The following is a 14,669-nucleotide window of genomic DNA, read 5'->3' on the forward strand; positions in this document are numbered from 1 at the left end:
AAAGTTGATGAGAATGTCTGGGTGTGTTTATAATAGGAAAAGCAAAGGATAGAGCAAACTGTGTTTTCTGTTCAGCGGACTGGAAGTGCCTGAAATGCAGATGCTTCAGTGTCTTTAAGAGTCGTCTCCTTCCTAATGGCTTTTACATACAGCCAGGGCAAAACCTCTCATTTGCATAAATTATTTCACTTCAGAGCCTCTGACAAATGCCTCCAAACTCGTCGCCTCTCTGTGAAATCGGAAGATTTCTCCGGCTCTCCCGCCGAGTGCCGATCCGGCGAATTAAACCAGAGGAGCGAGGAGCGGGCGGGGGGGGGCTGTTTTTCTGCAGAGGGGAGGGAGGAAAGGCACCATTTCAGGGTGAAAAGAAAAATGCTGGAAAAAAGGCAAGAGAGAGAAACAAGTGTACTTTTCTAACGTCATTCTCACTTGAGCAGTTGCAGGCATGAGTCTAACTCTGGAGAGAAACGCACTGTGTTTTTTTTTTTTTTCCTGTGTGGTTGAGGTCCTCTCGTTCAAAGCAAAGTTGGGTGATGAAAGTGGATGAAATGCTCGCCACCGGCCAATGCGCCGTTACACGGGTCTCTGTCTCTCTCTAGTGGTAGAGCACGGTAACAGCAACATTATTGCACCAGGAGAAGTGACAAGCAGCACCTGGCCATGGGTTCACACAGGTTATAAAAATATGTTAAAATAAAAATTCAAGCAATATTTCACATTTGTTCAAGTCCTGATGCTCACTCAGGCAATTCATTCTTTATTACTCCCTAGTTCAGCCTTAGATGGGAAACTGCTGTTTGGATTTATGACTGCAGGCAAGCAGCAGTGTAGCCAACAATAAGATGTGAACGGTACACAAACGGAGGAAAGTTGTCGCAAAAGTAAAACACCATATCACGGGCACAATTAATCTCTTCAGACCTGTGAACCTTTTAGTACGAGCTCATGCTTGACAGCCAAGCGTTGTCCAAACCCACAGAACTTTACTTTAAATTCCGGTTACGAATACATACGTGTCAGAAAGGGTGGAGGGTTGAATAAGACGATCACATCTTCAGGACCAGCAGAGCAGTGATCAGCAGGAGCAGCTTGGAGTCTTCGGAGTGAACGGTACTCAAGGTCTTTTTTTTTTTTTTTTAAAGTTTAAAAAGCAAAAAGAACAAGAAACCTATGGAAATATAAATGTTTAGCCCTGTTATCACTGCCACCTCTTCATAAACCTGTAGAATACAGCCACCTGGCTCTACGTGGCAATGGCGAACACACATTCTCCAATGTCAACAACTGTTTTGCTGCAGCCAACTCACACCGGCCCCACAACAAGATTAAAGATGAGTTTACCTCAGATAAAACCATCTAATCCTGGCGCTCTCCATCTTCGTCAGTCAACGTCAGACCGCGACACACCTGTACGCCGGCCACTCACGTTAGGCAAAGCTAGGATGCGTATGATTTCAGCAACTACTGTCGGCAACTGCCCTTATTCTTATTTGAGACGAGTCAAATAATCTCAGGCCAAGATTCAATCAAGTGAATAATATTTATATAGTAACACAATGTAACGACAGGTGAACATGAACGGAATACTTACTTGACAGAATGCTGAATCACATTTTCATCAAAGCTGGCTGGATTACGCTCAGAGGCAGTGTTTTAATTTAATTTCATTTTATTTTTTTGGTTAAATGAATAAAGCACTACAGCTATTAACAGCAGCAGGGTCACCTGGAGGTGGATGGAGTGGATTATTATCCCGCCGCGGACCGGAGTTCGCATCCACCGTCCTGTCTGCGGTTCAGGAAACAGAAGCCCTTTGGTTTTGTTAAGACTGTGGTTTTTGCTAAATGTAAATGTGAACGGTTTCTGTATTCAACCAGACCCTGATCTTTCCCTAACCTTAACAAACTGCTGTAGCTGCCTAAACAGTCACTACAAATGGATGTTACACTGCAAGACCGGATATTTTGGCAGGAAAAAAAAGTACGTCGTCAGTGAACATTTTTGCGACTTGGCAAATATGTAAAACAACCCGTCCTCATTACATTAACAGAAAATGTAACCGGTCGCAGTTATTTTTCCTTCAAACAAACTAATTGTTGCAAATTAGCTGTACAGGAACATTATTTCTAGAAGTCTGGGTTGAGTATTCAGGAGATATGTACCCGACAAGTTGTACGTTCCATGATTGCAATGGATGCAACCGAGGCTAAGAAACCACCCAATGCAATGCGAAAAGTTATTTTTAAAAGGCTAATTCAAAGGGGATAATTTTGAGTTAATTTTCACCTAAAATACGTAAATATAAGACCTGGAAAAATCCCATTAGAGTCACTGGCAGAAAACTCTCCTTTACAGGCTAAACCTCAACGCTCCACCCGGCACTTTCTGATGACTAATAAAAAAAATTAAATAAAAACTCATGAGGTTAAATACACTCATTGTAACTTGCTTTGGACACAAGTGTAAAATCAATGTGACGTTATTTTCTATAAACCTGTAGAAAAATATAATACAATATAGGTCTAGACCTGCTCTACATGACAAGTGCCCTGAGATAACCTCTGTTATGATTTGGTGCTACATAAATAAAACTGTATTGAACTGAGTTGAATATGCAGTGTCTATAATATAATATGCAGAAGAATGGAATCTGCATGTGAACATAATTTGTAGGAGACTCGGCTGAACCACGAATAATTAAATAACAAAATGCAAAGTTCAATGATTAAAATCTGAGTTTGCCCTTTTTAGATGGAATATTTTAGAGAGCCTTATATACATACATCCAGTATCCGGTAACTGGTTTTAAAGTTTTGGCTGTGTGTACAGTATATATACGTATGTGGGGTAATGAGAGAGGAGTGTGTGTGTGTGTGTGTGTGTGTGTGTGTGTGTGTGTGTGTGTGTGTGTGTGTTTACCTCTGTTGGACAGCTTCTCCAGCAGCATCCTGAAGCGTTGCACTACAGACGGGGAGACGTCGTAGGTGTAAACCTCCTTCACTGGAACAGAGTGACACCTCCCAAACATACCATCTGTGAGCAAGCGGACAGACAATTCAAGCCGAGAATCTAACCTGCTTTTATATTCTGCATTTCACACTTAGGTCACTGAAAATAACAGAATTTCTTTAAAAGGCTAATTCAAAGGGGATAATTTTGAGTTAATTTTCACCTAAAATACGTAAATATAAGACCTGGAAAAATCCCATTAGAGTCACTGGCAGAAAACTCTCCTTTACAGGCTAAACCTCAACGCTCCACCCGGCACTTTCTGATGACTAATAAAAAAAATTAAATAAAACTCATGAGGTTAAATACACTCATTGTAACTTGCTTTGGACAAAAAGTGTAAAATCAATGTGACGTTATTTTCTATAAACCTGTAGAAAAATATAATACAATATAGGTCTAGACCTGCTCTACATGACAAGTGCCCTGAGATAACCTCTGTTATGATTTGGTGCTACATAAATAAAACTGTATTGAACTGAATTGAATATGCAGTGTCTATAATATAATATGCAGAAGAATGGAATCTGCATGTGAACATAATCTGTAAGAGACTCGGCTGAACCACGAATAATTAAATAACAAAATGCAAAGTTCAATGAGTAAAATCTGAGTTTGCCCTTTTTAGATGGAATATTTTAGAGAGCCTTATATACATACATCCAGTATCCGGTAACTGGTTTTAAAGTTTTGGCTGTGTGTACACTATATATACGTATGTGGGGTAATGAGAGAGGAGTGTGTGTGTGTGTGTGTGTGTGTGTGTGTGTGTGTGTGTGTGTGTGTGTGTTTACCTCTGTTGGACAGCTTCTCCAGCAGCATCCTGAAGCGTTGCACTACAGACGGGGAGACGTCGTAGGTGTAAACCTCCTTCACCGGAACAGAGTGACACCTCCCAAACATACCATCTGTGAGCACACGGACAGACAATTCAAGCCGAGAATCTAACCTGCTTTTATATTCTGCATTTCACACTTAGGTCACTGAAAATAACAGAATTTCTTTAAAAGGCTAAACGTGATAAATCTTTCACGAGGACACTTTTAGGTGCATTGCTCAATGTCCAACTTTAGTTTCCACTTTCCACCTTCGGTCGGAATCAGATCCAACTCTTCTCTTTGGACTTTCTTTAAACTCTTATCGCTGAACACAGATCCAGAGAGTGTGACTTTTCACTCAGTCATGCATTCTTCTAGAAAAAGCCACTCAGTGGGCAGTGTTAATGTGAGCTGTAGGAAAGGCCGGTAGGAGGCTGTCTCAGAAAATGAAGCGGTGGGTGGAGAAAGTGTCTCCAAAGATGAGTCAAAGGGCAAACATAAAAACAGGACTATTTTCAAGCAGCGCTCACCAGTGCCTGTTGAATTCACACCACCAAGGGTAAGTGACAACACAGTGCACTTATTCTGTAATAAGCATTAAATAAGTAATAAACTGCGCAAACAGAGCCAGATGTGAACCGTTTATCTTCTCTGCATGTCACTCTGCTTTCGATTTGCATATTGTACATTATTTATTTGAATCGGCTGCAGATGCAGAACTTTGGGAGGTTTCATTTTTCTGTAGTGGTGACACGTGTTTGTGTCTACATGTACGGCACAGGAGCGATCATGCGTTCTTGTTCTGGCTCATCACAGACAAAAAAATGATGGACGTGAAAACACCGTTTCCCTGCCTAAAGTCACATATTTATAGTAAAATCCCAGAGTCGCTCTTTTTCAGCAAATGTTAAACTAATGTTGACGTCAGTTGGGAGACTTTTGTACTTTAGCTGCCATTGCTCCGAGAAGCCACACGAGAGCACATTTTTAAACGGCTGATTAGAGCTCACTCGCTTTCTTAGCTTTTTCTTGTCTGTTCTCTTTGATCTCTGTTCAAGTAGTCACAAAGGTAAAGTAAATAAAGTTTACTCACTATTTTAGCTGAGATTCATTCTACAAAAGCAGATTTTCAGGCGACACAATCTCACACAGCTACCACGAGGCTCTGCAAAAGTCGCCTGTGACACCCACAGTGATGTTGAGAGAAGTAACAGTGGGTTGTCAAAGACATGGTTAATTCATCTGCTATTTGTTAAAAGACAAACTAACAACGAACAAATCTAATCGGGTTTGCGATTAGAAAACATCACCTTTTCGGCAATTCATCTGGTCTCACAAATGTATGTCGAAAGCATAGAGTTAGCTAACTTGTCACCTCAAATGTGCAGCCTAGCTCAAGCGACTGCGGCAAAACCTGCGGCACGCTCTGGGCAACCAAATATACTCTGAAGCGAACGCCCACCTAAAATTAGAGCTCGCATCACGGCTGCCTGCAGTCCCAGACAGCTCGATCGATACCCGGAGTTGTTTTAGTAGCAATGGCGGCATTTATTGATCTACAGTAGCGGTGGAGAGAATGAAGCTTTAAACACTCTGACTGATGTGTAAGGCTGGGGAAACATGATGAGGTTTTGAAAACGTGCCGCAGGCTTAACTAAGCAGCGCATTTCGTTTTGGTTTGTCTCGTAAAGATCGTAAATATCCTCCCGGTGAATGAGGCATAGCGGGGATATCAACAACAAAGTGAGTCAGTGACAATCCAGCTTTGTCTTCACATGTCACCATGTCAATAAAGTGTTCTCCGTGGACATCATCCCCCGAAAAATATCTTCCTAATCTGTATTCAGATTCGACAAAGTGAGATTGACTCCACGTTTATCCGCAAAACACTAACAATGAAATGTCAGCAATATCATACAAATCTGCCCTCAGATCAGTGGAAACACCGTCTGTCTTCATTCAACCTCGTCACTCAAAAGGGTATTTTTCATCTCAGCAATGATGAACGAGGGGCTGATTTTTGGGACAAATAGTCAGAATTAGTGCCAGGGCATCAGGTCATTGGCTCGTGGGGGCCAGGTGCGGCCGCGGTCCAAGAAGTATTCGGATCCTTTGCTTGAGTAAAAGTAGCAATGCCACAAGGTAAAAATACTCTGTTACAAGTAAAAATCCTGCATTTACAATTGTACTTTAGTGTTATCTGCTAAATGTACTTAAAATATGAATAAAGTAGCAGTACTAGTATGATGTGGGAAAATGGCCTGTCTGAGCGTTATACATCATATATTTCATTATTTAATCATTATTACTTGTGCATTAATGTGAAAGCAAAATTTTAATTTTGCGGATTGTGGAGATGAAACTAATTTTAAGTACTTTATACACTGGTAGTTCAATCTACAACAATGCACCATATTTTATATTTAAGTTTCGGCTGAGTTGATCTTTGCAGATTAAATCTTAATATTCAAAGTAACTAGTAACTAAAGTAAAAAAGTGCAATATGTGCTTCTGGAATGTAGTGAAGAAGACGTTTAAAGTAGCATAAAATGGTGATATGCATGTAAAGCAAAATAATCTGAAAAATGAATTTAAGATCAGGTATTTAGTTACCTTCCACCACTGAACTGCATTAATACTGAGGTGTTTCTGTTCAAATGACTACATTATTATTAATATCCTCGATGTTGTGAAATTCATCATTTATGCTAAAGTGCAAACGATGCAAACTTTACTAGAAACTAGGATTACCACCTCGCGGTTGGACGCCTCCACCAACCAGTCAAGTTCCAGTTTACATCCACGTCTGTCCAGACTCATGTCATATATGCAGTGAAGACTTTGTGAAGGTATTAAGTGTATTTTGTCATGATCAGCGTATGAATTACTGAGTTACGGCCCAAACCGTGGTTTGTTAGGTCGCCGTGACCTTGACCTTTGACCTTTGACCACCAGAGTATTAATCGGTTCGTCTTTCAGTCCAGGCGACCGTTTGTGCCAAATCGGAAGAAAATTCCCCCCGGCTGTCGCCGGCATAGGGGTATGATAGGAGAGATCCCTGCGTGTACACATTTGTACTTTCGAATGTGTTTTGTATGGTAACGTTTGCCGTTTCGTCTGCGGCTCCGTGCTCCCGTGTTTGTGCACGCCCCCCGCCGCATATCTGCATGTGTGATTGTGTCTGCGTGTATGTGGGAGAGTGTGTGTGTTGCGTAACGGCACTCCTACATGGTAATTCAGGCCCCCTGTCTATAAATAGCCTCTGCCCCACTGCGGCCGTCCCAATCAAACCGCAAGCTCCATTTAACGGGCAGCTGAGGATGACCAGCGGCTGGTCTGAACCCCTGTAATTACTCTGTAATGTTTCACTCAATGCATATTCCGTTGTTTACAAACGAGCACAGAAGCGTTAGATGAACTGTGGGTTCGTGAGGAAGAGTAACACAGCTGGCATTTTAGTAGTCAGTACTAACTACATGATTTAAATAAATGTTCTTAATATTGCAAATGTTTTTGGCTTGCTTGAAGCTATTTTTTGTTCGCTAAGTAAATTATGTGTAAAATAGAGATGAATGGTTTTTTCAAGTGGCTTTGAACTTCCTGAAATGTGGAGACCTGCTGTCTTGTCCATATTCTGTTACCCCTGCACTGTTTAGTAGGCAGCAGTTGTACTGGAAACTATTGTTTCATTGTTTACTTCTTTTTGTACATTTTTAAGTTTTCATGAAAAACCTTTGCAGGTGTAAAAATAATCATATAGCGCGACAAATAAAGACAAAGGGAGACCAAGAAACAAATGTGGTCCTTTCTCGTCCTCTCAGCCCTTAGATCTGAGTACAGACAAAGAAAATTAATCATTACAAGCCTCTCCCTTCACTGCACATAATACAATCCATCTCTGTACCTTCCAGGAATGTCATCTGAATTATCCCTCTCAATTAAACCCATCTAGAGCTACAGTATCATGGCCAAGATTAAAATTAAATTATTTTGACACCGGGTTGACAGAGTGGCCTAGATTTTACAGTTCCTCAGCAGGACTAGGGTTTTACCCTCGAGTTCTGTTGTGCTGAAGTGCCCTTGAACAAGAAACAGAATCACTACCGCCTCCTGTACAGATTTGCTCCGGGGTAAAAACCTGGGGGACAAAAAAGAAGCAGCAAATCTCAAGCCATATTTCAAGATTGAACTTTGCAATTTCAGGAAAGAAAAAAAAAAAAAAAGCAATTTCAGAGAGAAGCAGAAAGAAGGGTCTGCAGTTTGCATTTGATGGATATATCCAGGATGTCAAACTGACTCAGCAGCAAAAACACATTAAAAAGTTAAAGATTGAACCTAAAGCCTACAGATCACCATGTAAAAGTGAAGCACCAGATCACTTGGCAATCGAGACGGAAGACCATGAAATTAAGGAGCAACAATGTTCATGTTAAACAGGGCAGGTCAGTATTCACTGTCAACATCATCAAAAAGAAAAAGCAGCATGTGTATACATCCAGTTTACCTTCAGTGGCTAGCGTATCATACAAATGCTAGTCTCCTCAGGAACCAAGTAATATCACACGACACTAGCAAGAAATCTAAAACTTTGTTTAATTTGCTCTGGCAGAACATCAGTCTCTTCCCGTTCATGCCGCAAAACAGATTTCCCTCCAAATTCAACCTGGTGCCTGGAAGTAAAATGTCGTTGTCATCTTTTTGGCTGCTCCCGTCAGGAGTTGCCACAGCCGATCACCATCCGCATGTTTGATTTGGCACGCGCCTTTGTGCCAGATGCCCTCCCTCACGCAACCTTGGTTTTGGGGGGGGGGGGTTGAACCGCCAACCCAGGGATCAGCGGCCATCCTGTGCTGCCACCTGAAACAACCCCACCCTCACTAAAGCAAGACCCTGAGTAAACTACCGCACCACAGGCCTCTCATATAACACAATTTCTGTGAATCCCAGAAGCAACATCTTGAATTATACTTCATAATTATATCTTCATGCATATATTTCTCCACAGTTTATTCCAGCTCACCACCACAGGACTGTATTTCAGAGCCAGACATGTCTTCTTGTGATTTATGGTTCAGATTAGAGCAGAACGAGGATTCAAAGGGCCATTCTCAGAAGCACAGGGTGTATTAAGATGGAGGAGATGGGCCTGCACTGCTGTCCAGATGTTGCTCTCAGTAGCCACAGCTTAATTATACACTGGCCTGAAAAGGTTTGGGCACCCCTGGCCAAAATTTCTGTTACTGTGATTAGTTAAGCGAGTAAAAGATGAACTGATTTCCAAAAGGCATAAAGTTAAAGATGAGACATTTCTTTAATATTTTAAGCAAAATAACTTTTACAGTTTCAAAATAACAAAAAAGGAAAAGGGCCGAACACAAATGTTTGGGTAACATTCATGGTCAGTACTTAGTAACACTCCCTTTGGCAAGTATCACAGCTTGTATAGTTCTCGTTTGGGGGATTTTCGCCCGTTCGTCCTGCAGAAGGCTTCTAGTTCTGTGAGATTCTTGGGCCGTCTTGCATGTCCTGCTCTTCTGGGGTCTATCCTCAGATTTTTGATGAGGTTTAGGTCGGGGGACTGTGAGGGCCATGGCAAAACCTTCAGCTTGCGCCTCTTGAGGTAGTCCATTGTGGATTTTGAGGTGTGTTTAGGATCATTATCCAGTTGTAGAAGCCATCATCTTTTTTTTAATCTTCAGCTTCATGGTTTCTCTCTGAATTTGCTGGTATTTAACTGAATCCATTCTTCCCTCTACCAGTGAAATGTTCTCCGTGCCACCGGCTGCAACACAAGGCCAAAGCATGATCGATCCGTCCCGGTGCTTAACAGTTGCAGAGGTGTTCTTTTCTTTTTCTTATTACGGCAAAAAAAGTTCTATTTTAACTTCATCAGTCCACAGGATTGTTTCCAAAATGCATCAGGGTTGTTTAAATGTTGCTATACAAACTTCTGATGCTGAATTTTGTGGTGAAGAAGCAGGAAAGGTTTTCTTCTGATGACTCTTCCATGAAGGTCCTATTTGTGCAGGTGTCGCTGCACAGTAGAACAGTGAACCACCACTCCAGAGTCTGCTGGATCTTCCTGAAGGTCTTTTGCAGTGAAATGGGGGTTTTGATACGAGCAGTTCTCTCCGAGAGTTTTTTCTTGGTCTTCCAGACCTCAACTTGACCTCCACCGTTCCTGTTAACTGCCATTTCTTAATTACATCAAGAACTGAGGAAACAGCTGCATGAAAACACTTTGCCATTTTCTTATGACCTTCTCCTGCTTTGTGGGCACCAGTTATTTTAATATTCAGAGTGGCAGGCAGCTGCTTAGAGGAGCCCCATAGCCGCTGATTGTTGGGACAAGGTTTGAGGAGGCAGAGTATTTATAAAGCTTTGAAATTTGCATCACTTGGCCTTTTCCTAACGATGACCGTGAACAAGCCGAAGCCCTAACAAGCTCATTACAGTCTGAGGCCTTGGTAAAAGTTACCTGAGAGCTCAAATCTGCGGTGACCAAACCTTTTCCTTTTTTTCATTCTAAACTTGTACAAAACAAAAATACGCTAATCTTGCTTAAAATATTGAAAAGAATGTTTCACCTTTAACTTTATGCCTTTTGGAAACCAGTTCATCTTCTACTCACCTAACTATTCACAGTAACGGAAATTTTGACCAAGAGTGGCCACACTTTCAGTGTAGCTGACATCAAATGAAACAATGAAAATACACATTTCGCCTCCTTTCTTTCATTTGATGTATTGTCTTTGGACGACTGCCTGATAAATGAATTTGGAAAATTCACAGATAAAATCAGGATTTTTAAAGGTAAATATTCTATTTAGTTAGAGCTATAGTTACATAGTTATAGTTAGTTATTGTTATTCATAGCTATAGTAATTTAGTTTTAAAGCTGCTTTAAGTTGTTATCTGTTTACTTTGGAAAAATGCAAAACATCCATGATCAATGGACACAATGTATATTAAAGCGTTAGTAATAAGATTATTGTATGCTGGAAACATAAGTGTACAGTAGTATGTCAGTGTTAGGTGCAGTTAAAAAAGTTTTTAAAGTTTTTAAAAGAGTACAATTAGCTGAATTCCTCCTGGATACAGTGTTGTTGTACATTTCTGGACTGAAAGCAGAAAACTCAGTCCTGCCTAATGAACTGGATTAAGACATCTTAATGGATCTGTTGCCTCTGGGGATCACCACGAGTGCATCCCTCACAGACTGCACTCAACAAGATCAATGGCTTTTGGCATTGCTTGGCCGGGCTCAGGCTGCTTTCATTGGCTCGAAAGTAAAGGGTTTCCTTCATACATGTCGCCAACTTGCTCTGGCTCTCATCATTTCACTTGTGCTAGCAATGCTCATGGACGATTAGCTACATTGGCTGCTTCGTATGCTTATTGGGCTCGCTGTGTGCTAGGTGTGTGTCCGAGTGTGCGGTGAAAGTCAGTGGTTGGTTTGAAAAGCGAGATGCGTTAACTGCAAGACAAACAACAACTGAGAAATAATCAAGACTAAAGCTGGAACAACTAGTCCGTTAAACGTCAGTCAGTTAAATATCACTCAACTGTCAACTGACAGAAAGTGAATCAACTGTTTCGATAATCCAAGTCACTTTTGTAAAAGAAAAATGATTCAGCTTGTCAAATGCAGGAGTCCGATGCGTTTCTTCGTTTTATATCACTGTTAATTGAACATATTTGGGTTTTAGAATTCTAGTCAGACAAAACAAGCAATCTCAGGACACCATCTTGGGCTTTGGGAAATTATGATTATGACCTTTTTTGCCATTGAATGCCAAAGGAATTTGTGTATGATACCAAACTCACATATTGTATTAATGCTGGTGTAAAAAAAAAAAAAAACTTAAAACTGCACCCAACCCCACACAAAACAGCTCCAAAAGTAAACCAACATTATATGATAAGTGAATTATTCTTTGTTTTCTAACTTTCTATGCGTTAATTTTAGTCTTATTTTAGCACATTTTAAACTTACCTTACAGTTTAACTGTCCTTAAAGGAGATCATGCATGTGGGGTAACCACAAGCATGATCTCCTTTTTCAAGACAAACTCAGCTATAATTCTGACTTATCATTCTGTCAATTTGACAAAAGTATAGAGCCACCAGAAACTGCAAATACAGGAAAACCGACACAGGCTCCCGTAAAAATGTACAAATCTTCAGTGGTGATCACTCAAAATATTACCATTGAACAGTTCACGGTTAAAAAAAAAAAGCTATTTAGGATATAATCATTTAAGGCTTTTGTGCCTTTCTTCGAATAATTCTTTTTTTTAATTCTAAAATTAAAAAAATTCTTTAAAAAGATTTTTATCGCAAAACAAACAACTTAAAAGCTAGTCTGACTTTTCAGAATGCCGTGAGCGTACAATCACTAGCCATACCCTCAGCTGATATTTTATTCCAAAACTGAAAACCCCTCAGAAGCTGACTTGTGAAAAGCAGAAAACTCAGCACGTGATCACTGGGTCAGCGGCACTGACCCACAAACTTTCAGCTCCTGCACATACAGTGTGGTAGCTTTGGTAGCCGTTTGTTTTGTTTTGTGTTGGTTTGTTATTTTATCTCAGGCTGATCTAAAGTATAAAGGGGGTCCTACTGCCTCATGACTGAAAATGGAAAAAAAAAAAAAAAGGTCAAACCAAATATATTTTGCTTTCATTCAGTCGTTCTTTCAGTAACAAAAGCGTGGTTTCAAAATAGCTCTTGCAGTTACAGGAATTTCCCTCACACGACTGTCAAACCACACACTTTTGATCAATAACGCCACCCACACCAGCCAATTTGTCTAATCAGACAGGCGTACAGCAAACATGCCGATGACTCTGGAGGCTGTGTGAGATCATTAAACAAATACACTCAGGCTTCTTACTCCACTGGAGTGTTCAGCGTTCTCTCTCCATCCTGACCAAAGCTCCCATTAGCGATGTGCCTCTTGAGAGCAGGAGCATAAGAAACTGCTCTTACCGCCGGTTCTTTTTTATATTCGGTCTACATCACAGTTTTCGTGTGATGTTACCCCACTGAGAAATCTCTCAATGCAGACGGTCACTGAAGCTGAGTCTCGTATGTTGGTGGTAAAGCTTAATGCCTTATAAAACGCACCCTGACTCTACCTTAGATTTACGTTTAACACTTGATTGAACAGTTACCTTTGTTTTGAAGCATTACAAAACACGAAAGCTGACTTTACCGTGACACCTATTTAACACGGTGACCTCAAACCTCGAAGAATGAAGGCGGGCCAGTTCTTTATCTGTATGTATAGAGTGTGCAGTCAAAATATGCCAAAAAAACTAATACTAATACTAAAAGCACTGTGTGGAAAGGCAAAGGAGAAAAAAAAACTCCCTAAACGCAAGTTTAGTGAGTGACTCAGTGATTCCGAATAACAAGAACACAGCAGCAGACATTATTTGTGTTGTTAATTCAAAGTCAGCACAATATAAAACCCTTCCAGCAAAGAGAACTGATCATAGCAGCTGCGTTGTGTCACTGAGAGTTAAAATTGTTCATTTTTAACCAGGGTAAAAGGAGTTTTTTTGGCTAGAAAATTTTAAAGGAAGAGGCTGACATTATTCTATACTTCATTTATTGTCAACCATTCCTATGAAAAGACAGCCCCAAGCCAAATCTTTAAAATCAGGTCACAAATTGAGAGTTTTCTTTTAAAAAAAACAAGGCCCAGTAATTCCCCACAACAGCTGGCCGCTGTACTTCTTCCAAACATTACTCAAACAGGAGAAAAAAGTGCACTTGTTGGGGACTATTTTCAGCCAGGGACTGATACGCATTCGGCGCTCCCGCATGACAGCGGCACGGTGTGTGTGTGTTCATGGCAGTGAAGGAACACGTCACTCAGGGCAGCAGTGTGGCTCACTGGTGTGTTTTTAATGTTTTTTTGTGAAACACGGAAACAACGCAGCTCTGTGGCAACGTATACAATCAACCCATAGTTGGTTTTGGTCTTCACGTGGGATTTGTTGACGTGAATAAGAATCTAGACTATCACCAGCCTTATCCTTTAGTTTAAGTCACGGCGAGACTCAAACCATCAAACACACATACTCGAGGTAAGCCATGTCTTTTCCCACACAGTTACTGCTTCACTCTCCTGTCTTTTATCACAGCTCACGCTTACTACCCCACTCCACTTACATACTACAAGCATCACTTCTTGCTCATATATAACCGAAGCAACCCACTGACAGAAAGACTGAGGACAGCTCCAATCCTGATTAAAACCAAATGAAATGACGAGATACGATCAAAAATATCTTGTGCCTCGGGCTACTCCCTGCCCCGAGAGTTGAAAACAGGAATTTCAAAAGCTTTCATCAACTCTCAGCAAGCAACATTTGAGAGCAGTAAAGGAAGAAATCATTCAAATGTCCGAGAATACTTGTTTACATCGACGATACGGTGATCGATCAGTACATTCAGACGTCGTGAAGATATTTTTAGCCCCAACTACCCTTGCCATCGGCTGTTGTGACTGCTGTGGTGCATGTTCAGGAGAAAACATGCAACAGGGCACAGATGGGTAATGGGCCAGTTTAGCCCTGCTCCTCTTGCGCCTGTTGCCATGGTGATTTCCATCGAGTGCTCTTTGTCCCTCACAGCTAATCAAAGGGAAGTAGGGTTGGTGGGGAGGCTGAAACAAATCACCCTCCTTTGTCACTCTCACTTTGCTGTGTGTGTGTGTGTGTGTGTGTGTGTGTGTGTGTGTGTGTGTGTGTGTGTGTGTGTGTGTGTGTGTTGCCAGGGATTGGCATGTGCACCCCCCCTCTCTCCCATTCTGGTTTGTAAGGAACACCT

The 14,669-nt window shown here is 41.1% G+C and overlaps 1 protein-coding gene across 1 annotated transcript in view; it reads right to left on the reverse strand.

Annotated features, from left to right (window-relative positions):
• The window catches only part of LOC120799458 (receptor-type tyrosine-protein phosphatase N2-like), a 218,019-nt gene that overhangs the window by 177,425 nt on the left and 25,925 nt on the right, over positions 1-14,669 (reverse strand). The window contains exon 3 of the mRNA XM_040144688.1: positions 2,920-3,033. Coding sequence (XP_040000622.1) covers positions 2,920-3,028 — 109 coding nt within the window. The 5' untranslated portion in view covers positions 3,029-3,033. The remainder of the gene's footprint in view (positions 1-2,919; positions 3,034-14,669) is intronic.

Source organism: Xiphias gladius, chromosome 14, assembly GCF_016859285.1.
Source record: "Xiphias gladius isolate SHS-SW01 ecotype Sanya breed wild chromosome 14, ASM1685928v1, whole genome shotgun sequence".
Lineage (NCBI taxonomy): Eukaryota > Metazoa > Chordata > Actinopteri > Istiophoriformes > Xiphiidae > Xiphias > Xiphias gladius.